We start from the raw sequence: 24,046 nt of genomic DNA, 5'->3' as shown, positions 1-24,046 counted from the left end.
AGAATATCACCAGAGCTTCAAATTCTGAAGCAGGATTTGTACAGGAGGCTAGATAATTTTGAGACCAATATTTCTAGTCCGGCATGCTGAGGAGGAATGATCAAATCTCATGCTTCAGGGATGCCGATAATTACTGCAGGGGTCAGAAAGAAAATTTTTACTTCCCACCTCAAAGACCGTTGGTCAACTGGCATTTAAAAAACAAACAAACGTTATTCAGAAACAGTAGCTTGAGGCTAGTACCAGAGACAGAATACTGATCTGATCTGCCATAGCAAATGCAATGGTCCTAAACACATTTTGTTCTCCAAGGCAAAACAATGGCTAGGAGATTTATCATAAGAAGCATTAGAGACCTAGTCAGGCTGGTTTACACTGCCCTGCTACAAGTGGAGCATCTATGGGTATGTCCAGTTTGGCTAGTTACCTTTTTCAGGAGCATAAAATGGCTGTTACGATCAAGAGGAAAACATATCTACACTGCAATTAAACACCCACAACTGTCCTGGTTTTAGCAGACTCAGGCTCACAGGGCTCAGGCTACGGGACTGTAAAATTGTGGTGTAGACGTTCGGGCTTGGGCTGCAGCCCAAGCTCTGGGACCCCAGGAGTGGGATGGTCCCAAACATCTACACTGCAATTTTGAAGCCTCACAGCCCATGCCCTGCCAACCCAAGTCAGCTGACATGGTTCTGCTGCAGGTGTTTAAATTGCAGTGTAGACATATACCCTACATGTTTTCCTCTTAACCCTAACAGCTATTTTATGCTCCTGAAAAGGTAACTAGCCAAAGGGAAATTCTGGAAGTAAGAGAGAGCGCTAAAAACTCATGCTATTCAGTCCATACATTCACAAGAGCAGAACTGGGAAAAGCAATAGTGCAAAACTGTTGATAATATCTGCTAAAGGGAAGCCCACCACTAGAATTAACTATTTATTGTTTCTTGAGCACTCAAATGTTTGCTAGGCATTACATAAACAAATAAGAAGGAAATTTGCCTGTCTAGGGAGCTTATGATTTTAATAAATGACAAGATGCAACAGCTGAGAGCAACAAATAGCAGTACAGCAGAAGAGTTACATATACAAGGTTATGCAATTATTTAAGTATGTCCCAGGTGCATCCTAAAAATTAGCAAGATATGTTACATTACTTTTCTTTCACAAAAGGTGTCATGAGATCTGTAACTTTCATCCAGTCACCCAAAGTCAAGAAAGGACCTTTTACCATTTTAACTGAAGTTTGTAATCCTGTCCTCTCCTCACTTCTGCAAGCTCTACACTTCACTGTAAACCAAGGGTAAGAGCCAAGTCCTAATATGGGACATGATCCTTTGGCCCAACTGCTATCAACAGACCCAAATCAACCCAGATTTATGCTAGATTTACAGAAATGTAGACAGGGACTCACCAGCAAGTTTAAGAGGCAAAACAAAAACAACTCATGGGTAACCCTAATCAAATGCTAAAAATAAAAATGCAAAATCCCCTAACATGTGCCGGAAAAGTAACCACATGATTAGTGATCCTGGCATGAGACAACGGTCTAATTTTTTTTTTTTTTTTTTTTTTTTTATAAACTGTGACATGGCACATGTCCAAGTGGGGAAAAGAAATAAGGACTAGTTTGTCTTACCAGAATTCTTGTGTGCTGTGCCTTTACCACCCTGTGACCATTTTTAGCACAAATGGGTCAAATAAAGTCACCCAAATACTTTGTCTCATTGTTCACTTTTATTTCCCCATCTGTCTGTATTAAAAGTAGTAGGCACCACAAGGTTTTTGATTCCAGTTACATTCATTTGTTTTCATCACAGAATATATGGTTTAAAATATAAAAGTTATTACAAAGAGCTTACCGGACATTTTCTGGCCTCAATTTATCCAGCACCATCTCTATTAAATCAGGCCTAAATTCTTCAAGTAAATATTCAGCAGCAAGCACTTCTTCTATAGGATAATACTAAAAATACATAATAATAAAATAAAAATAAAACATTTTTGACTAGAAAACATTTTAAATAAAACAAAGCCTTATTGCATTAAGCTAAAAAGATAGCATTTAATAGTAATTATTATGAAAAACAGAGAGCTTTTATATTAGGTTCTGAATACATTATTATATGGTCATCTAAAAAGCCATCCACCCTAACTCCAGTAGTTATTAATATAAAATTAAGTAAAAATAATATGTAAAATAGTGACCCCTGGAGGATATTTTTAACGTTAAAAGCAGGAAATAGTAAGTGTACACAGACTCTCAAGAATTCAAGTTTCAGAACTCTAAAATGATCCTTATAACCGTAATTTAGCCAATTTTTCAAAGGAAAGAACGTTTCCAGTATCTAAGAACACAATATATATTGTTTCAGTAATTTGGGGTTTTCAAATATTTCTTTAGAACTCCAAGTTATATGATCATTTTCCTTAAGATACTACCATGTAAGCTGGATTTATAGAAAAGTATATTTTTGGACTGGGTGTTCAATGGGCACAAAGGGACGTAGAAATTGCAACCTCTGCAGGCAGCGATGGTGGAGTTAGGATTCAAACTGAGGAATGCAAGCAAGCTATTGCAAGGATTCCACCAGGTAACAGCGTGACCCACTCGTAAGCATGTGTTACTGGTCTGCATCTGCGCCTATTCACAGAGCATAGGAGTTGCTACTCTCCCCACATACAGAGACTTAGCTCTTTAGCTTAAGCTGTAGTAGCACACGTGTTTAGGTCTGAGATCCCCCATTCAGTCCCTGGTGTGTATGCCAAAGGAGTGACAATGGCACCTGTACTTTCTTGCTGGGGTCTCTATCATTGCCTAATGATGGAAACTGCCTGGGGGAGCTACTCAAATCAGTGCATCTCCTAGACAGCTTCGCTATGGCTGTGCTGTCTGTCTAGCTGGACCTTCCTAGTGAAAGTATAAAATAGCACATCAGATTTCAGTCTCAGATACACAGTATACATTGCTCTTCCATCTATACAGGTATTTTTATAGTTCTAATTACCATAATATCCGCGTGCTACATTTGAAATTATAATTTGAATCTCTGTCCTCCTCCTGAATCCTGCAGGACAACTAGCTTGATTGACTGTATGTTTGGGGGATTATATGTATATTGGTGTGTGAGAGCAAAAGACTGCTTATCTGGAAAAATCATATATTGATTTTTTTATCTGGAAAAATCATATATTGATTTTTTGAGATATGCTGCAAATTGAATCTGGCTCAGCATAGCAAAAGCAGTCACATACCACTCCCTAGCTGCACAGGTACATTGGTTTCAGGCACCCGGAGCAGCCAGCTGAGAGGTAAATCACCGCAGGGCTGGGGACACCCAAGACAGTGGGCTCCTACTCCGAGCCGGGATCAGCTGCTAATCCCAACTGGGCTGGAGGCAGGAGGATGGGACTTCCTCTTCCTCTTCCCCTGCAAGGAATGGCAGGGGCTGTGTCAGACCAACCCCCAGAAACCTCCTCCAGCTACACGAAGCTTAGCATCATCCCCTGCTTCCTGCCCTCATCACTCCTCAGCTGTGGAAGGAGGGGTCACTGTACAGGGAGCTGCTCCCCCATCTGGACCTATCATATCCCCAACCACTTTCCCCTGGAAGCCCCTGCAGGGTCCCATTGCCCCTGCACCTGGAGCTCCCACCCCCCAAATGAGCCTCTGTGCATCCAGATCCCCCCCACACTTAGACCCCTCACTGAGCTGCCTGCACACAGATTGTCCCACACAGAATCCTCTCACCCCACACCTGGATCTCCCCACAATGAGCCCCTCCACACATGGACCCTGCCTGGTTGAGCCTGCCTGCCTCAAACCTAGTGCGCCTGGCACAGAGGTCACAGGGTACAAGGCCCCAGGGTGTTTCTGGGGCAGGCCCAGGCCTTGTGCTATGTCAGGGACTCAGTGGTAAGGCTGCACCCACCCATGTCCCTGGGATGTGGGGCGGGGAGGCTGCAGGGTGATCTCCCACCTTTGTGCACTGCCATGCTGGAGCCTCTGCATTTATTTATTGACAAAACTTGCAGAATTTTACAATATTATGCACATAATTTTTAGGCGCATAATTTTTATTTTTTTGGCACAGAATGCCCTCAAGAGTAACTAGAGTATGTCTTGTGAAGGAACATAAAGAGCTCTAAGTACCCACTTTACAAACATCTAGTAGGGATAATGACATCCTACATCTAGTAGGGGTGTGTCCTTCAGGGATGCAGCTGAAATTGCTTGCCCTCTGGTGGAATGGGCCCTCGCCCCCTCCGGAAGGAAGGACCCAGGCCCACCCACTACTCTGGGTCCCAGCTCAGGGATGCTAAGAATACCACCTACATTGCCTTCTCCATCAGATATTTTCTAAGTCTCTGTTCCCAACCCCCAAGTTCAACTGGGGGGGCAGGAAGTGAAAGGGGAGGGAAAAGAGTGGCAGATGCAGCACCTGGCAGAGATGTGAACCTTGCCTAAGCAGCAGAGGCAACGTTGATTTTTTTTTTTTTTCCTGTGAGCAACAAACAGGAAAGAGTGAGGGCAGAAAAACATGTTTTTTGGACTCTGGGCATAACCCCAGACTTTTTTTTGTATGTGGGTGGGGAGGTTGAATTCCCCAGGTGGGGAAGAAATGGGGTAAAAATACTAAGTATACTATGCTACACTATACCATAAAAATTACTAAACTTCTGCAGCAGACAGGAGGTGAGGACACCAAAAAGATTCCAACTCAGACCCTGCGGCGGAAAGAAGAAAGTGGAGAGGCATCTTCCCACACCAGCCTTTATGCCCTTGGTTTGGAGCACAAGGAGAACTACAGTGCATGTGAGGGGCAACTGACACTGCTTGTAAAAAGATTCCAGACTCAGGTGCATGGCACATATGCATACCCATGTGTGGAATACACAGAGACCATCACCTGTAGAAGAACATCATATTTATTTCCATTCAGATATTGCCCAAAATACAAATGCTTTACTTACATGCAAAATCCCTCCAAGCTTTGATGTATAACCTCGTGGTCGTTCTTTATCTTTAAATCTGAAAGCCACAGCATTTAGATCCTAAAAGAAAAAATTAAATCAAATTATGCATGGGAAAGCCATTTTCTACTTTGTAAGAATAAAAAAGTTTACTTAATACATTTTACACTCAAGATCAAATTAGGCATTTGGTCAAATAAATAAAGGACTGGACATTTGATCAACTGCCTGTCAGTTGCTTACCAATTTAAATAACCAAATGAATCACTGTATTACCCTTTCTTGTACACGATCATATACAAAAAAACAGCTATCATCCAATAAGTGAAAATCCCCTGTGATTTTATATCACTAGGTGACTACTTCTTTAGACAGTAATCCAGGGATATCAACTATTACATTCAAATGCTTCAAAAAGTAGCTCAGCTTAAGAAGGACAAAGGGCAGAAAGCTGGCAAGATCAAAGGCTTGTAGCTGCCACGTAGAGCTGACTAGGAAGGATATGCTCCCAAGCTAGCTCTGAGACTCCTCTCTCCTTAAATCCTCCCCGATTTACAGATGGGGGTTTTGCAGCTCTTAGGTCCTAAGCAATAACATTTAATAAATCCATGACCACCAGAAGAAGATTCTTGTTGCACAACTTCTCTTACAGACAAAGCCTGATCAGGATTTACATCAATTTCTTACTACTAGGGGCACATGTTAAACATTCAAAACTGGCTATAACAAATATTCCCTCCGTTCATCTTAGAAGACCTAGAGTACAACGTATTGTTGACTTTTGTTTATGTCTGAAACTTTTGTCTGTGTTTGAAACACTCTCCTCTCACTTACACAAGTGCTTTAGTACCTATACAGCTAAGGTATACATACATATACATACATATGATCTCCTTCATTACCAGAAAACCATTTTGATTTAACTTATCAATTTTCTGAATTATCCTCTCCCCCAAAAAATGATAAAAATCTGATTTGATATCCTTTTTTTGTAAGATGGTACATCTCCTGCAGCTGTTTCCAGTTAATTCTTACACAAAGTGTTATATTGTTTATGGAAACTGAGCCTAATATAGCTTTACAAGTCTTAAAAACATTCATGCTCTTTTCTCCTCTTTTCATATATCCAAATTGAAGGAAACTTCATAGCGAAGGGGGGAAAACCAAGCTGTTGATATTTCATGAGCTCTGGCAGCTGTGGGAAGGCTATGCAGGAGAAAATAAAATTTACACAGCAGGATCTTCAGAAAGGAGGAGCAGCATCGTGGAACTGAAGAAAAATTCTAGAGTAGGGATCAAGACCAGAGGCTGAGTGGGGATAAACTGGAGAGGCTGATGGGGAGAAGAAGAAGAAGGAAGCTGCCAATTAGCATATGTGAGCAAAGGGTTCGAATGCAACAGGAGCACTACAGACTTTTCTTTATCTAAAATAGCACTTTAAAACTTCCATTGCCAAAGTTTTTGAATGAAATATTCAAAGTGTTACACTGAACAAGAATAAAGAAACTAATACCTGTACTTTTCCCTTTTTTCTCCTGTTCAGTCAGCCAATGGTAGAAACAGAGAGGCAGAAGCCTTTCAGAGCCCCTAAACAAGGCATAACAAGGAACTAGGAGGATGAGAAAAGGTTTTCCTGGCGCTGTCTTTAGCCACATGAACTGGAGAAATCTCCCTTGGGAACCATACTACAAAGAGAGTAAAGAGTCATCTCTTTGCAAACACATGGCATGAAGATGGAAGGAATAAAGATGACAACTGTTGCATTGCTGGTCCCTCTACAACAAGATGAAGAGACATAATAGCAGGGGCTGCTGAAAGCCATGCAGTTGAAAAGCAGGGGTCTGATGTGAAGTGGCAATTGAAAGGGAAGAACTTAAAAAAGGAATACACTGAAATGGGAGTACTAGTTAGTGTAAAACACCATGTAAGATATACCTATACTCTATAGTTTGTATTTTGGTACAACAGGCAATCCGTGTTTCAAATCATAATACAAATGGTCAATAGTATCATGGTCAAGTGGCTAGTTTGACAGAACATATATTTTGCTTGTAATGGCTAATTCACAGAGTAAGATATAGATCTACATAAAAAAAAAAACACACACACAAACTTCACACCTAAATAGGAAAAGAGAGAGAGCGAGAGAGAAAAAGAGAAAGGCCTTCCTCAACACTGTAACAGGGGCAAGGTAACTTATTTCTTCTGCTGTTTGAGACTGTCAACAAGGAAAGATTTTTAAGGGACCTTATGGCCATAAACAACAGAACTCCCTAAATAATTTTAGGCAGTACATGTAGCAAAAGTATTCAAACAGAAAATTGATTTTTTTCAGTTGATACTGTCTCTAAATTCCTGCAGACTCTGTGAATCCAGCACTGATGAAAGGAAGAAACTGCAGCTAGGGAGTAGCACAATATGGGAGGACTAGAGCTGATTACATTGCATTTCCTTCCCAAAATGTAGTCCCACAAGTCCTTGGTGAAGACAGAGATCAATTTTTTTATTTAGTAAGTATCTGGTGAAGCAAATTAACTTTTCTGCAGTGTACAACTATCTATCTGTTATGGAGTTATAGTTTATGGCATTCTGCAGCTTGTAAAACTTTGAAATCTAGAGATGCACATGACTGGATAAGACCCTTAATTAATCATTCTATATCTGATATCATAATTTACATAACAGACTGGAAAGGAGATACCAAGAAGCAATTACTGCTTTTCTGTATTTACAAGTCATATAAAAATCTATACTGACAGAGATTTCGCCAAATAAGACAAGTGCTTGAAAATGTTAACATTTGACATTTTAACCAAAAATTCTGTTTTTCATCTTGTCAAGTAGATAAAGATTTTCTGATTATTCTAAGTGGAAACTATTACTAGTTACTAAGTTTAACAGGATATAACTAAGGCCCTGATCCTGCAACATTTACTTGCATGTGTAACCCGTACATGAGTAGTTCCAGTGAACCAATGGAGCCACTCTTATGAGTAAAGGGTTGTATTACATTTCACATCACCACTGAGAAGTGAAATTTTATTACTGGGTATTAATAAAGCACTTTCAAAGTTTGCTATGTATGTGCACACAATCACACAGAACTGGAGTGCACTTTAACAATTAGTTCTGCAGAAGGTACAGGATACAGCTGTACTGCCCAGGAGGAGTCCAATGAAGTAATCTCCTGAGCTCTTGTTCAACAAGGTAACAGAGAATACTAACCCCCTACATGCCTGTGTCAACAGAATTGTGCCAGATGATATATGGGGAAGAAGAAGGTCCTGTCCATTCCCCACCCACTACCCAACTGTACCAGGTGTCCTGTTCCTGTTTTCCTCCCGCACCTGTAATAGAGCTGGAAGAAGGCCAGGCAAGTGCATTGAGGGGGAGTGTGAAACTTCTCCCGACACCTCTATGCAGCCATAGAAGGTAGGACCACGATCTAGACCACTCATCTGGCTCAGAAATAGCCTTTTGTATTTATATTAAAAATATTGGTGTATCAAAGTATAAAGCTCCGCTTTAATTTTTTAATAAATGTTATAGAGTCATGCAAACTGCTTCTGCAGAACTGTAAAAGAAATTCCAATAGGGAATTTGGAATTCATGGAATTTGGTTCTCTAACATCCAAATTCTATCTATAAAAACAGATTAAGAGAGAATTGCTACTATAATGTAAAACTACTATACCTTGCACTCTTGGAAAACCCATTCCTGAGGTCCTTCCGTACGTAGTTTTTGAATATACTGAAACATGTGCAAAATTATATCTTCCACGTGCACTGAAAAACAAAGATTACACACTTAAGAATTCCTTGCATTCTGCATCTTGAAAAAAAATTCTTCACCTAAAAATAGACTAAAAAAAATTATGAAAAGTCTTTAACCTTGGTTAATTAGGACTTGATTCAACAAGGTATTTAAGTATGTGCATGGTCCCAGTGCAGAAGTCAACCTGTCTATTTACATGCTTGAAATGAGGCACGTGTTTAAGTACCTTATTGAACCAAAGCTTTATTTTCTATATAATGCTTTGAACCTGTTAATTTTTCTCTGTGTGTAAGCATTATTATTTCAATACAGATTTATATGGTATGAACCATCCAGCATGTACAGTAAGAGTTTATGATATTTGGGGAAATTATTTAATTATTAATTATTAACAATTAATAAGAAATTAATATCAAACATTTCTTTTATGAAATGGTCTTATTCAATACACTCATTTACAGTTGATTTCTGACTCCTTGATAAACAAAATGCCTGTCAACTTATTAAGAGGATCAGTGTCCAAAACACTTTTACAGGGCACAGTCATGTATCAGAACAGAAATGTATTCAGCTTGCAAGTTATTAAATATAAAATTAGACTCTTTGGATAAGAGAATAAAAGCCAGAATGCATCTTCCTTTCTAATAGGGGAGATTGAAAAACAGTTCTTCACTTACAAAGCCCTTCCTCTGTCAGGTCCACGTTAATGATGAAGAACATGAAACCTCTAGCACCTTCTTTCTGTCCTCCAACCAGAGTATTTACCCAGCCTATGAAATTAAGAAGAAAACATATTGCTAAAAAAATGTGTTCATTTATGCTGTTTCTCTAAATGTTTTTGGTGATAGTAATTTATTTACACACCGTACGCACTCTGAAAAAACATTTGCGTCAAACAACTTATATGCGGAGTACCTATTACATAGACAAGTTAAAAGAAGGATTAAATAGACACAATATTATGAGACGCTGAAGAGGATGTGTGCATGTAAACTGTAGTCCCCTTGCCAGTTTGGAGGCTTCAGAGAAGCAGCTCACAGGAGCTACCACAGACACTATCCCATTCAGGGAAAAGATCCAGGCAGTTTGCCCCAGCTGATGTGGAAGATGTCAGGTGATACTGGCAGCGGTTGATGGCTGCTGGCGTTACCATCAAGTCAAGACGACAGTATGCTTCTCCCATTGTATTCACCAGGAAGAAAAACCAGTATGCATGCAAATCAACTACTGGACACTCAGCAAGAGGACTATTCTGTCCAATACATGATGTCATGAGTGGATGATTTTGGATTGTCTGACTGGGTACAAATGGTTCTCAGTTCTGTATTTGCACTGTGTCTATTACTAGATTCCAATGGGGGAAAGAGTTCAAGGAGAAAATTGCCTTAATTTGTCCACTAGATTCTACCAGTTTAAGCACATGCCCCAAGACATCCCAGGTGCCCCAGCCACATTCCAGGGACCGATGGAGAAGGCAGGGAAAGACTGATAGCAGTCTTGGTATAGCTTGATGACTTGGCTGTATTTAAGAGCACCCAGAGAAGCATGAAAATTTGGCTCATGAAAGTCCATGATCGGCTAAAAGCAAGTGGGTTGAAACTATAAATAGTAGGGCTGTCGATTAATGGCAGTTAACTCATGTGATTAACTCAAAAAAATTAATCACGATTAATGGCAGTTTTAATCACACTGTTAAAAAATAGAATACCAATTGAAATGTATTAAATATTTTGGATGTTTTTCTACATTTTCATATATATTGTATTCTGTGTTGTAATTGAAATCCAAGTGTATATTATTTTTATTACAAATATTTGCACTGTAAAAATGATAAACTAAAGAAATAGTATTTTTCAGTTCATCTCATACAAGTACTGTAGTGCAAACTCTGTGTCATGAAAGTGAAACTTACAAATGTAGATTTTTTTTTGGTTACATAACTGCACTCAAAAACAAAACAATGTAAAACTTCAGAGCCTACAAGTCCACTCAGTCCTACTTCTTGTTCAGCCAACCACTCAGACAAACACGTTTGTTTACATTTATAGGAGATAATACTGCATGGAAGCATATCTTCTGGAATGGTGGCTGAAGCAGGAAGGGGCTCATGAATGTTTAGCATATCTGGCACATAAATATCTTGCAATGCCAGCTACAAAGTGCCCTGCAAATGCCTGTTCTTACTTTCTGGTGATATTGTAAATAAGAAGTGGGCAGCATTATCTCCTGCAAATGTAAACAAACTTGTTTGTCTGAGCAATTGGATGAACAAGAAGTAGGTCTGAGTGGACTTGTAGGCTCTAAAATTTTACATTGTTTTATTTTTGAATGCAGGGGTTTTTTTTAAATAAATTCCACATTTGTAAGTTCAACTTTCATGATAAAGAGGTTGCACTACAGTACTTATATTGAATATACTTTTTCTTTTGTTGTTTTTACAGTGCAAATACTTGTAATCAAAAATAAAGTGAGCACTGTACACTTTGCATTCTGTTTTGCAACTGAAATCAATATATTTGAAAATGTAGAAAACATCCAAAAATATTTTAAAATGGTATCCTATTATTAACAGTGCAATTAATCACACGATTAATTGTTTTAATCACTTGACAGCCCTAATAAATAGATAAGTGACAATTTTACCAACTCATGGTGAAGTACATGGGACCACATTGTATTGGACAAAGGATTTGCAACAGATACAGCAAAGATGGAAGCCCTTACCATAGTGTCTCAGCAAAAGGACCTGAAGGGTCTGCAAACATTCCCAGGGTTCTGTGGGTACTACAGGAGATTTTTGAAGAGTTACTCCATTGTGGTAAAGCCACTTAGTTGTATGACGTAGTGTTACCCACCCACTCAAAGAAAAGGGAAGACTATCAAGAAATCATCTGTCAGGGTGTATTACTGTGCGTCTGAACCCTTTGGTGATCAGTGGGATGCATACTAAACAAGCCTTCAAAAGAGGGCATCTACTGACTAATGCACCAGTATTAGCCTATGCCGATAGCCTTACATCCTACATACAAATGCCAGTCTTAGTGGGCATGAAGCTGTGCTTTACCAGGAGCATCCAGACGGATAACATTGTATAGCCATTTGCTAGCCAAAGACCGTTGGACTCTGAGCAATGGTATCCTGCTCACAAGTTGGAGATCCTTGTGCTCAAGTGAGCAATGGTAGAAAAGTTTCAGGACTAGTTCTATGGGGTGAAATTCCAAAAAGTCAGAATAGATAACCCGCTGACCTATGCGCTCATTACCACAAAACTGAGTACAACAGGATAAAGTGGAGTGTCTGATATAACAATATATGACTTAAGCCTGAAGTACCTTCTTGGGAGTATAAACATTGGTGCGGACACTCTGTCATGTAGACCACAATAGAACATAGACTGGTAACAGAACTGCCTGAGAAAGGTGACTGGACTGAGGCATGACTGAGTGTCTAGTTGTTGTATAGACATATCCAAGAGGACAGCCCCTCTCATTACTATTACTAGTGTAGGAGGAATAGAGCTAGTCTGTATGGACTCTCTCTCTCTTTGGAAACAGACTAGGAATATTGGGAATACTTTGGTCATCACTGACTACTTTACAAGGATGCGCAAGCTTACCCCTCAAAGGATCAACTTGCATCCACTGTTGCCAATGTATTGTAGGAAGAATACGCCAATGTATTGTGCATTATGGGTTACCTACCAGAATACACACAGACCAAAGATGAACTTTTGAAAGTTGCCTCAGCAAGAGCTGCTACATGTCGTAAGGGTAAAAAAAACCCCAAAACCTGGAACACTACCCCTTATTACCCATAGGGAGACCTTCAGAAGAGGTTCAACTGCATGCTGTTAAAACACATTGGGTACACAGGACTCTCAACAGAAACACAGTCAGAGTCAACGTGTCTCATCTTGTATATACCTACAATTATATGCATAATGAAGACACTGGACACTCAGCTTATTGACCAAACATTAGAAGCTATCTACCTGTAAAACTTTGTTTTGGCATTTCTGCTAGTGGACTCCTACTCGGAGTAGTAAAGTCATGTCAGGATACATGGACTTCACTGTAGAGGCCAAAAAGAGTGTCCTTTTATCACTGCTAACAAAACATCCTTCAATCACAGATCTGTCCTCTGAGCACCTGAATGTTGGATTTAGTCAACTGTGGTAAGGAAGCAATGTACAGGCTGGTGAAGTAAACATATGCAAGAGGAATAGCTTCTGGTTGTATCCCCAACTGGCCAATGTTATGCCCTATGTTGGCAGGTGTGGGGTATCCCTTAAAGATTACTATCTGGCCCACGGCCCTCACTTCAGATGGAGACACATCAGTTCAGTATACTACCTTCAACAGACTACCTGTCTAAAAGAACAACTTCAAAAGACATACCATGGCCACTTCTGCTGCACAACAAAACAATCATACTAACAAAGGACTCTATGACCCCCAGGCCAGAGACCAAGAATTGCATACAAAAAACAGAGTCCTCACCAGGAATCTGCACATTTCTGGGACACACAAAACTGCAGAAAGGTGGAAGGCTGAGCCACACATAGTCAAAGAGAAAATGCCTGGCCTGCCAGTCTGTCAACTCAAGCTATAGAAAGGAATGGGTCCCTCTAATATCCTGCACAGAAGTCAGATCCTGACAATAGGACACTTGGTGAAGATACCAGTCAGGACCTCGTCACATTCATCTATTGTCACACAACAGATAATAGATCAACAATGCCCTCATATTATCACTCCTTGCAACCTCCACCTTTTCCTGAGAGGTCAGCAGAAGACCATCAGTTACCCTATGCTGTTGCTCCTTCTGATTCAGGAAAGGAAGACATTGGCCACACAAACCTGCAATTTACTTTGTTGCTCTTAAATAGATTAATTACCCATTCATTTGGCATTCTTGACTCCTTTGCCTGTTCCCTTCCCCTCCTTTTAATTTATCCCTATCCTTTCCAGGAACAGAATATTATTTATGTTTATTTGTTTGTCCGTGTGTCCCAGCTACTATAAACTGTAATATCCTAGATAGGGGCCATAGGGGTTATTAGTAAATGCACCTGGCTACTAGGTGGAGACATTGCACACAATGAACCACGGACCCCATTGGTCCTAAGATGGGTCACAGAGCCCCTTAAAGAGAAGGAATAAGAGACTACACACCACCCTTGAAGATCAAGGGTACCCCAGAAGAGGAACCATTAATGTACAGAGAAAAAAAAAAAAACTCCTTCTGAGAAAGCAACACGTATAATTACCATAAGGGAAATATGAATGTCTATATTTCTTTGCAGTTGTTTTGGGCATTAACTAACTCATTCTGGCAGTAATGGATATCTCAGTGGTATACATTGTATGCATGGATGGTATTCAGTAAAATGATTTTGCAATTAATAATTTGGCTAAACTTCAATAAAAATATGTACAGAAAGTTACCAATCACAGTAAAATGAACAACAGAGGCCAAAGACACACCGTTTTGTTCATTGAGAGGTGCTGCCCTTAGCCCCAACATCAGTGACGCAATACAAAAGGGAAGTCAATATGCCTATGTTTTGAGAGACAACCCAATTGTAGCAATGGGATCCAAGAAACAATAGTTTCAATATTTGAGGTTCTCTTTGTAACCAAACAGAGAAAAAAGAATACTTGAGAAATGACTTAGAATTAAGATTTAATTTATTCAGATTTCTGATATTTAAGCTTTTAATTCTCAGAGGTCAACCTGAAGTGAAATATTGCTTCAAGGTTTCATGGCATATTTAATGCACTACTTTTAACAGTTCACTTCCAGTGGGCTTACCTTTAGCTTTGAGTTCTGATAAAAGACTTCCTGGACCTTCATGCCCAATGAGATGACCAAGGTAATGACCAGGGTTTGATTTATAGTATTTCTGAAGGTCCGGTATTGGAAATGTGACATAAAGATTTCTAATGTCCTTAATAGGTACCACTTTGTAAAGTTGCTAGAAGTAAAAATAAAACATTCCATTGATTCTAGTATTTCATCTTTTCAGGAGCATACATTATACCCTCCTACACACACACACACACACACACCTATACCATACCATACCAAAACAAAAAACAAACAAACAAAAAAACCCACCCCATTTACTTAGAGTTAAGAAATGCACATAAGTAACCTTATCAACACAATTGTTAATTTGTTGTTTCCTGAATTTTTAACCCAACATTCACAATCACAGTAATCTCAACTCACAAGCCTTAGCACCCAAACACACACTTGGAATCCTCATTTCTCAATCACATTCAAATGCACAATTTTAACTATGAACTTAGCTAGATTAAGCTGAATGGTCTATAGACACCTGCAGTAGTTGTAGTAGTAAAGTATATGATGGTGTTATTTCTACATGGAAAAAGTAGGAGAACAGAGTTACAGTCTGTACCCTTCAGTGAATGTATACCAGAAAGTCTCACAACTTACCTGAAGATGTTCTTCTTGGAAAGGATGTTCAGGAAATTCTGGTAATGGGACATTTTTGTTCTCTACTCCTGAAAATAGCTTCACTACCAAACTGGTCAGCTCATCCAAGGATTCTAAAAAGAGAATCATTAGAAATAGCACAATCATTGTCAGAAGATTCCAGCAATCTGGGACTTACATATTTTTTTAGAAAAATAATAAATTATAAGGTTGGACTTAATGGCTCCCCCATCACCAACAAGTGAACTACGATTATTTGGAGAGACGGAATATATTCTGAGATTTATTTTTATTACTTATAGATAAGGTTTTGTGCTTTATAAACCTAAAGGAAACAAGAAAGAGCACCTTAAAAACAAACACACCTACACCCACACACCAACAGTTTGCAGGTCAAATTAAGGCTGCGGAAAAACAAACAAAGATGTTCACAGTTCTCTAATCAACATGTAATTTTACAAACCACATGTTCTGCCATACTAAAGCAGGATAGCATGAGTTAGACACGTGAGGCCTGATCCAGCAGTCCATACTTATACAAAACTCCCATTAATAAATAATAATAATAATACCACCTAGCTCTTATATAAGCGCTTTTCATCAGAAAAATTTTAAGTGCTTTAAATGGAGGTCAGTATCATTATCCCCATTTTAGAGATGGGGAAACTGAGGCACAGAAAGGTGAGGTGACTTGCCCCAGGTCATCCAGCAGAACAGCGGAGGGTGGTAATAGAACACAGGCAGTTCAGTGGGCCTACGGTTATAATTTCACAAGCATAGTTTGTCAATTAATTTCATATTAAAAGACAGAAAAAGGCAAGGTACCACAGAAGTTGATGATAAAAAAGCAGATGATGGAAAAGAGACGACTAAGGGGGGGGGAATATGATAGAGGTGTATAAAATCATGACTGGTGTGGAGAAAGTAAATAAGGAAGTGTTATTTACTCCTTCTCAGACCACAAGAACTAGAGGTCACCAAATGAAATTAATAGGCAGCAGGTTTAAAATCAAACAAAAGGAAGTACTTCTTCACACAACTCACAGTCAACCTGTGGAACTCTTTGCAGAGGATGTTGTGAAGACCAAGACTATAACAGGGTTCAAAAAAGAACTAGGTAAGTTCAGGAGGATGGGTTCATCAATGGCTATTAGCCAGGATGGACAGGGATGGAAATCATGTTCTGAAGTGTCCCTTGCCTCTGTTTGCCAGAAGCTGGGAATGGATCACTTGATGATTACCTGTTCTGTTCATTCCCTCTGAAGCATCTGGCATTGGCCACTGTCAGAAGACAGGATACTGGGCTAGATGGCCCATTGGTCTGACCCAATATGGCCATTCTTTTGTTCTTACTCTTTGTAGCCCTGATTTAGGAATGTACTTAAACAGGCAAGTAGTCCCAATGAAGTTAGTGGGACTACTCATATGTTTAAGATAAGGAAAGTACTCAAGCACATGCATTAACTGGCATGTACAAGTCCACATATGGTATGTTTATGTTCCATACAATGTTCAATGTCATTGCCGCAGCAATTTATTTTTTCTCAAAAGCAGTATTTTCTAAAAGTAGACAGTTCATCCTATTATTACCAAATATGTCAGGTGTTCTTATTTAAAGCATGAGTATTTCCACATGATGTTACTTTAGAGGCAGACAATTTAATTAATAATAAAATCTGTCAAAGTACTTTTCATGATTTTAAAAATTAATTTCACATATTTTGTCTGATCATGTATTGACCCCCCGTTATATTATTGTAGTTTGGCTCATGAGTACTGGTCTGCCAGCATATTTAAAAGTTTTTCAACACATTGTTATTAAGCTTCTTAAAACCCTCACAAAAAATATAGTCCTGATTCTAGGAGGTGTTGAGCATCTGCAACGTTAACTGACTTAATTTAGAATCTTGAGTGTGCAGCATCTCTGAAATTAAGGCTTCTAATCTAATTTAGAAATTTCTATAAAACAAATATCTAGATTAAACTTTGGCCCTTCTATCTTTGATTATATGTCCTGTAGGTCATTGTGGAATTACACAAACATGCATCAGAGAAAAATCACAAATTATGCAAAGTATTTTCAGACTAGATCTGCTAAACTGATTGTGGTAAATTTCTAAAAATATATTCATATAAATTTTAAAAACTTCTCTTATCTGAGGCACAAGTACTCCTTTATCATGTAGCATTCCGTAGCAAGTTTTAGGATTGGGAAAAAAAAAAAAAATTCTGCAAATATATACACACACTGAACTGTGCGGGCAATGAGTATTCTCACTCACTTCAGACTGTTCACAGTGTATAAATTAAGAACATCTTTACAGGATTGCGACCCTAGCCTCCTTTGTTTAAAAGCCTGGAGAAAAATCTTAGCTGATGTAAGTATGTCTTATTTTCTTCTATAAGAATTCAAATAATAGATGTAAAAATCACACTCAGCTAACTAAGAAACTACCATTAAAAGTTTGGTACTCACCTCGTCCTAGGACACAAATAGCCATTAAATTTGATGAATAATAAGTGGAATGGAACTTCAACAGCTCCTGTCTTACATCTATTCCTTCTTTAGTTGGTCTAGTTTCCAAAGTGAATTTGTTCCCTGTAATACAAAAGAAAAATCATGAAGATATTTATTGCTGGACACACATACAAGTTATATGAATTTAAAAACTGAAAAAACCCTGTCTGATTCTCCTGTCTTCAAGGTGTACGTACAAAGATTTATTTATTTATTTTTAAATAAAAGTACATACCAAAAACATCAGATTGGACAAATATCAACTAATCTCATCAGGACCAATCAACTCTTCCATCCTCAACCCATTCCTTTCTTAAAAGGCTGGGAAAACAGATAACTTTGCAGTAAAGCTTACAGGTCAGACTTTTTCAAATAAACAAAAATTCCCATTTAAGTAGTCACAGCTATTGAGTTTTGAAGGTGTCACATTAATGCACTGATGGCAACTTTTACTGTAAGAAAATATTTAGGTTTGTAGTTAAAGCAACAGTCTTGTCTGGTGCAAGAGTAATGAGGTGACACTAGAAAAAAAAGTCAGAATTTGTGAAAAACAAGATGATCAGAGTTGAATTCTAGTCCATTCCCTTTCACTTGGAAATCTTTTGTTGCATTCACGTGGATGTAAAAGAAACATACTAGAACTCTGATAGGCTACCAACTCTAAGACTAGTTTTACATTACAGCCAAACAACAAAGAAACCAGAAAAAAGGAACATTCAATGATAAGGTAGGAGGATGGAAGCAAGACAATAGGGTGGAGGGAGATAATAACACAGGATATGCAACAGCAAGAAGTATAAACATGCTGTTAAACAAATCTCCAACACAGGTAGCAATTAACATACATCACCAAGGCAATAAGTAAACACCAGGCATAGTATAAGCTTGTACCAGAGGTTGCAGGTACATTTAGTTTCAGGACTTCAACCAACCAAAAACCACAGGTATCCAGTATACAAACTCTTCATGAAAGGATTTATTACTTTTATTTAAAAAGTTATATTTGAAATTGAAGTAAAAAGAGCATACAAACACATAAAAATAGTTCTTTAAAGTTATTTGTTTTTAAAATGTTTGGTTGTTTTTTTCCCTGGTCTCCCTCTACCTCTGCTAAGCAGACCACAGATGTCAGGAACTTATCGGACATTATAGAGCTCAGCCTGAAGCCAGAATGTAGAAGTACATGTTCCAAAGACTCACCTAAATGTTTAAGTCTATCATTTCCATTCCCACAGAAATAGGCAATGGATTGGCAAAAACAGGGCAAGGTACCAGATGATTATTTGTTAAAAATTGTGCTGCTAGGATATATATGAGTGCCAGAAAGCATCTGGGTATGTGGGTGGGTGGGCAGGCAGCGCACCAGACAGTGCTTGATGTCTGGGAGAGGTGGTTGTGGGAGAGTGCTGGAAGGTATCTAGAGTCAGGGGAGGGAGTTGAATCGCTGACAGATGTCTGGGGCTGCTGGATTAGGTGGGCAATGAGTGTATGGGGGTTACCGGGGACTGAGTGGTGATACTAGGAAGAAAGCTGGTGGGCTGACTGTCTATCCAACATGAGAAGCAGCACAAGGAGAGTCTGCTTGGCTGATGGGAGAATAGGTTCCACAGTGACCCGTGGTGGTCTGAAGTAGGAATCACACCCATTCCTGCAGCCCAGCAGAACGCATAACATCTCAGCTGCAGACAGGGCTGCCACGTGTGTGCATCATGCAAAGGTGAGACACTTGGCAACCCTCTGTGTAATTAAAAAACCCACAAATGAAGGCTCTGGTTCTTCAACTCATATATGCAAACTGTCCACTTTAAAATATTTGATTACAGAATTGGGGCGTAAAATAGTACTATAGATATTGAGAATTATCATCTTAGTATTATTACTACTACTGAATTTGAATATATTTCAGGCACTCTATCTAGAAAAGATCTGTAATCCTGACCAGCCATAAATCCCCACAGCTATCTATGGATATGACAGTTGCATAAAGAAGAAATATTTAAACAGGAACTCTTCTAACCTGCAGAAAATGTTTTCTGAAACTTTCTGGATTCCGCCTGGGATTGGCACAGGGATTTAAAATGATTCCCCGCCCCTCCTCACCCCCATCAGCACAGTACTGATTCATGAGCACCAAACCCTGGCTCGCTGAGATTACAGAAACTGTTTTTTCCTGATTAGAAATTAATCCACCGACACTGGATTTTCTCCCATGGATCATCAGATAGGTAACTTGCAACACTTTCCTTAGATTTTTCTCTGTACATTTTTAAAATGATTTCCCACTTCAGAGAGTTCTTCCTTACTAGGAGAAAGTCAACATGTCCTCATCCAAATAATCTTACCACTTTAGGATGCTAGAGCTGATTAGTCAGACACTGCATCTATTAAACAGCCAGAGAACCCTTCTGAAAGCCTTACATCCAAATGTTAAATATTAATTGAGAATCCAAGGACATCATCATCAATTGTAATAATGTTCTTATTTGCTCTCTAGGGGTCATCTCTGGCAACCCCACACTTGCAGTCCCACTGTCCTCAAGGCATCGGATTTCTGTGGCCATGAAGGGGTTGATAAAGCCCTGAAAAAGCACCTGATATCCAAGAATTAAACACAACTTAAATCTCTATTGTACTAGCACAATTTGCTAGCTAATATACTTATTCATTTGAAATTATCAAAAAAAAGCTCTGTAGTAAAGTGTAGAAAAGTAACTTCTGCGAAGTGAACCTAATCAAGCCTCTCTGTCCATTTTAAAGCTTTTCTGTTTTACATACATGGAAACAGATAAATGGTATCTAAACTCAAATATATTTTTATAAAGGTTAATTTGAATTTTTCTTCAGCTGTTAAAGGGCACCTAAGGAGCAACAAATCCTGTAAAAGCCATTTAGCCACCTATTTAACCAAGGCCTCACTTTTCTTAGCCATCTATCGCTGTTGCCCACTGTGATATATGCTCTAGATTTTGTCTTGATGCACACATCCATTAATTGCACCAGTGCTTTGCTAAGCTTTCCTCATTTACTTAACCTGCTCAGTTTGTCCTCCCAATGCAACAGTTATTAGCAAAATGCTATTTGGCTGCTGGTAATTTAAATGCTCTTCATCCACTTTCTCTCTCTCACAATGATTTACAGTCCCAACTTGTGAGACTCACTTCCAGTCGTTACAAAAGAATTGTATACTGCTGAAATCATCATCATCATCATAAAGGCTGTGTCATCACCAAACTCCTAGTCTTGTATCAGTTTGTTCCATTTGTTTTGTCCAGCTCTTTTTTTAATCTATTGTGTGGAAAATGTAATGAATCACCACAAACATGTATGGAGGAAAAAAGGAAATTGCTTTCAGTCCTATCTTCACCAATTTTACACAGTCTCAGCATGCATTTTATGCAGAACTTTAACTGGGCATTTTTGTGTCTGGGGCAAGCAAGCATATTTGCACCCTCTACCATTTTTTTCATCTTTTTCGCACCATTCTTCCAGCCCTGTGGCTGCCGCACTTGCCCCATCCTGGTTACAGCCCTGATCTTAGGTCAGCTCTAATAGATGGGTAAGTCTATTTTAACAAACCTGTTCCAAATTTACTGAAGGGATGATTGGGATTTCCAGTAGCTTTCTCCAACTGAAACAATCGCCAGGCATCATTCATTAAATTCTTTTCATGCTCGGAATCAACAGCATTCACCTCCCTTTCCTTGCAGCTCTCATCAAACAGAGGGCATAGGAAAAACTGGGCAAACCTAAAAGAAAATTTTACAAATTTGCACAACTAAAATGTAAACATTTTCCAAGTCAGGATTATTGCACATAAAAAAAAAACACCCAATAACAAAAACCAACCCTCAAGCCACAAAGTCTAAAAACTCATGTAATATTTTAATTTATTGTTAATTAACAGTTTAAGACTAGAACCTCAGAACTCCTGAAACAAGTCCTGGCTTTCCCAGAGACTTGCTGTGTGGTTCTAGTTAAATCACATAATCATCTTCTTCTTAATTTCTCCATCTGTAAAATATCAACAATGACTTATTTACCATAGAAGAGTGTTGTGAAAATCCAACACTCTTGTTAATATAGTGCAGTGCATCCATGGAGGATGTCAAATGTTTATTTTTTAATATTTATCGAAAGTTATATAAATGGTACACAGACTTATACAAACCTAAGTAAAACCAAACATATAAACCTTGATCTGTACAAAATGCCATAAATACTATCACATATCACTCACTATAAATGCATTTCCTATAACTGATGCAACTCAGCCCATAAAATAATTTCAATCTTTCATTTTATCATTCATTTAATAACCAAGATGTTCATACCATGCAACTTTTGTCATTTCTAACTATTCACCATCATGTGATCTTTATTATTATAGCCCTAGAGGCCCCAACAGGGATCAGAGCCCCATTGTATTAGACATTGTTCAAACACATAATAAATAAGGCTCCGTATTTGTCACGGAAGTCACCCTTCCGTGACTTTCCATGACCTCCGTGACTTCTGCAGCAGCTGGCGTGCCTGGCCTGGGGGCCGCCTGCGCAGCTCAGGCAGCCCCTGGGCCAGTCGTACCGGCTGCTGCTGCGGCAGTCTTAGGTCCCCCCTACCCTCCAGCAGCAAGAGTTTTTTTTGTGGGTTTTTTTCTTGGGGGTGGGGGGGTGAAGAGTTCAGGACTGGGAGTTGGGGTGTGGGACAGTGCTTACCTGGTGGGGGAAGCTCCCCAGAAGGGCGACAACAACTCCCCCTCCCGCAACTCCTAGCTCCACATGCTGCTTCCGCAGCTGCTATTGGCTGCGGTTCCCAGCCAATGGGAGCTGCAGAACCGGGGCTTAGGGTAGAGCGGAGGCAGCACGTGGAGCTAGAGTCCCCGCTTTCCAGGAGCTGGGTAGGGAACCTGCCCCAGCCCAACCAACCTCCCCAACCCCAGCAGCCGGGCTGCCCTCCCAAGCCCTCCCCCCAAGTTTTAGTCAGGGGTATTTAGTAAAAGGCATGGACAGCTCACGGGCCATGAATTTTTGTTTACTGCCCATGACTGGTCCATCACTTTTACTAAGAATACCCATGACTAAAATGTAGCCTCAAGAATAAGAGAGAGTCCCTGCCCCCAAAAGCTTACAGTCTAAACAGACAAAAGGTAGAAGAAAGGAAATAATATTGTCTCAGTTTTACAGATAGGAAAATTGAGGCAAAGAAGGCCTATCTCAAAGCCTATTAAACGTAATGGAAAGACTCCCACTGAATTCAATAGAGCTTTGGATCACATCTTAAAATGACTTGCCCAAGATCACATGGAAAATCCATGCCTTAAACACAAGTCAACTCTAACAGTCAGTGCTACCAACCCCACCTATAATAATACAAGATGTAATCCTGTCAGCAAAAGTTCAACATATAATTATGATTTTGTTTCAGATATTACAAAATGTCAACCAAAAAAAACCCCTCAGAAAACTAGAAGTAACAAATCTGTTTACCTGTCCAGTGCACCTTCTAGATGTTCATGTGACACATCAAAGTAATAATTGGTGTGTTCTCCACTGGTGAAAGCATTTGAACTTCCTGCATGCTCACTAAGAAACTGACTATACTCATTCTCTTTTGGGTACTTCTTGGTTCCCAAGAACAGCATATGTTCACAAAAATGGCTAAGCCCAGCAATGTTTGGGGGGTCTGATAATGAACCTGCAGAGAAAAATACACATTAAAGTAGTTTTTTAAAAAGCATTTAGATTATACTAGTGTGCAACCAATTATGTGAATTCTGTAGTTATGAACCTCCACTTAACTCCATCCCCACAGGAAAACAAACCGAATGTTCAAAACAGATATTTCAAAATGAGCAACTTAGTCATCTTGAGAGGGCTCAAACTCGGTTTCTTTCTTCTGGGCCAAGCTAGGATCACCATATACTCGTGACTCCTAAACTGAGGCCCACGGACCATTTTTAGTCTGAAGAGAACTGAATGATCATATGGTTCTGGTTTCTCCTCTTGGTTTCCAGCAACTACACTGCATTAAAAGGCAGCTAATGATATACTAAATCAGGGGTGGCCAACCTGAGCCTGAGAAGGGGCCAGAATTTACCAATGTACATTACCAAAGAGCTGCAGTAATAGGTCAGCAGCCCCACATCAGCTCCCGCACTTTGCTCCCAGGGCCTCCCACCCACCGGCAGCCCCGCCAATCAGCATCTCCCTCTCCTTCCCCGCACCGCCCTATCAGCTGTTTCGTGGCATGCAGGAGGCTCTAGGGTGGAGAAGCAAGGGCATGGCAGGGTGAGAGAAGGGGGCAGGAAGGGGTGGAGTGGGGGC

General features: G+C 39.5%; 1 protein-coding gene across 4 annotated transcripts in view; it reads right to left on the bottom strand.

Annotated features, from left to right (window-relative positions):
* IDE (insulin degrading enzyme) overlaps positions 1-24,046 on the bottom strand; it is a 99,476-nt gene that overhangs the window by 54,644 nt on the left and 20,786 nt on the right. For all 4 annotated transcript variants that reach the window (XM_084634121.1, XM_084634118.1, XM_084634119.1 and 1 more), the window contains exons 3-11: positions 23,210-23,417; positions 21,303-21,472; positions 17,685-17,807; positions 15,209-15,321; positions 14,561-14,723; positions 9,424-9,516; positions 8,666-8,757; positions 4,972-5,052; positions 1,860-1,963 (exon numbers count right to left, since the gene is read on the bottom strand). In XM_084634121.1, coding sequence (XP_084490247.1) covers positions 1,860-1,963; positions 4,972-5,052; positions 8,666-8,757; positions 9,424-9,516; positions 14,561-14,723; positions 15,209-15,321; positions 17,685-17,807; positions 21,303-21,472; positions 23,210-23,417 — 1,147 coding nt within the window. The remainder of the gene's footprint in view (positions 1-1,859; positions 1,964-4,971; positions 5,053-8,665; positions 8,758-9,423; positions 9,517-14,560; positions 14,724-15,208; positions 15,322-17,684; positions 17,808-21,302; positions 21,473-23,209; positions 23,418-24,046) is intronic.

The sequence above is a fragment of the Lepidochelys olivacea genome, assembly GCF_965140295.1.
Source record: "Lepidochelys olivacea isolate rLepOli2 genome assembly, chromosome: 7".
Classification (NCBI taxonomy): Eukaryota; Metazoa; Chordata; order Testudines; family Cheloniidae; genus Lepidochelys; species Lepidochelys olivacea.
The sequence above is the reverse complement of the archived record's forward strand: the minus strand, read 5'-3'. Positions and strand labels throughout refer to the sequence as shown.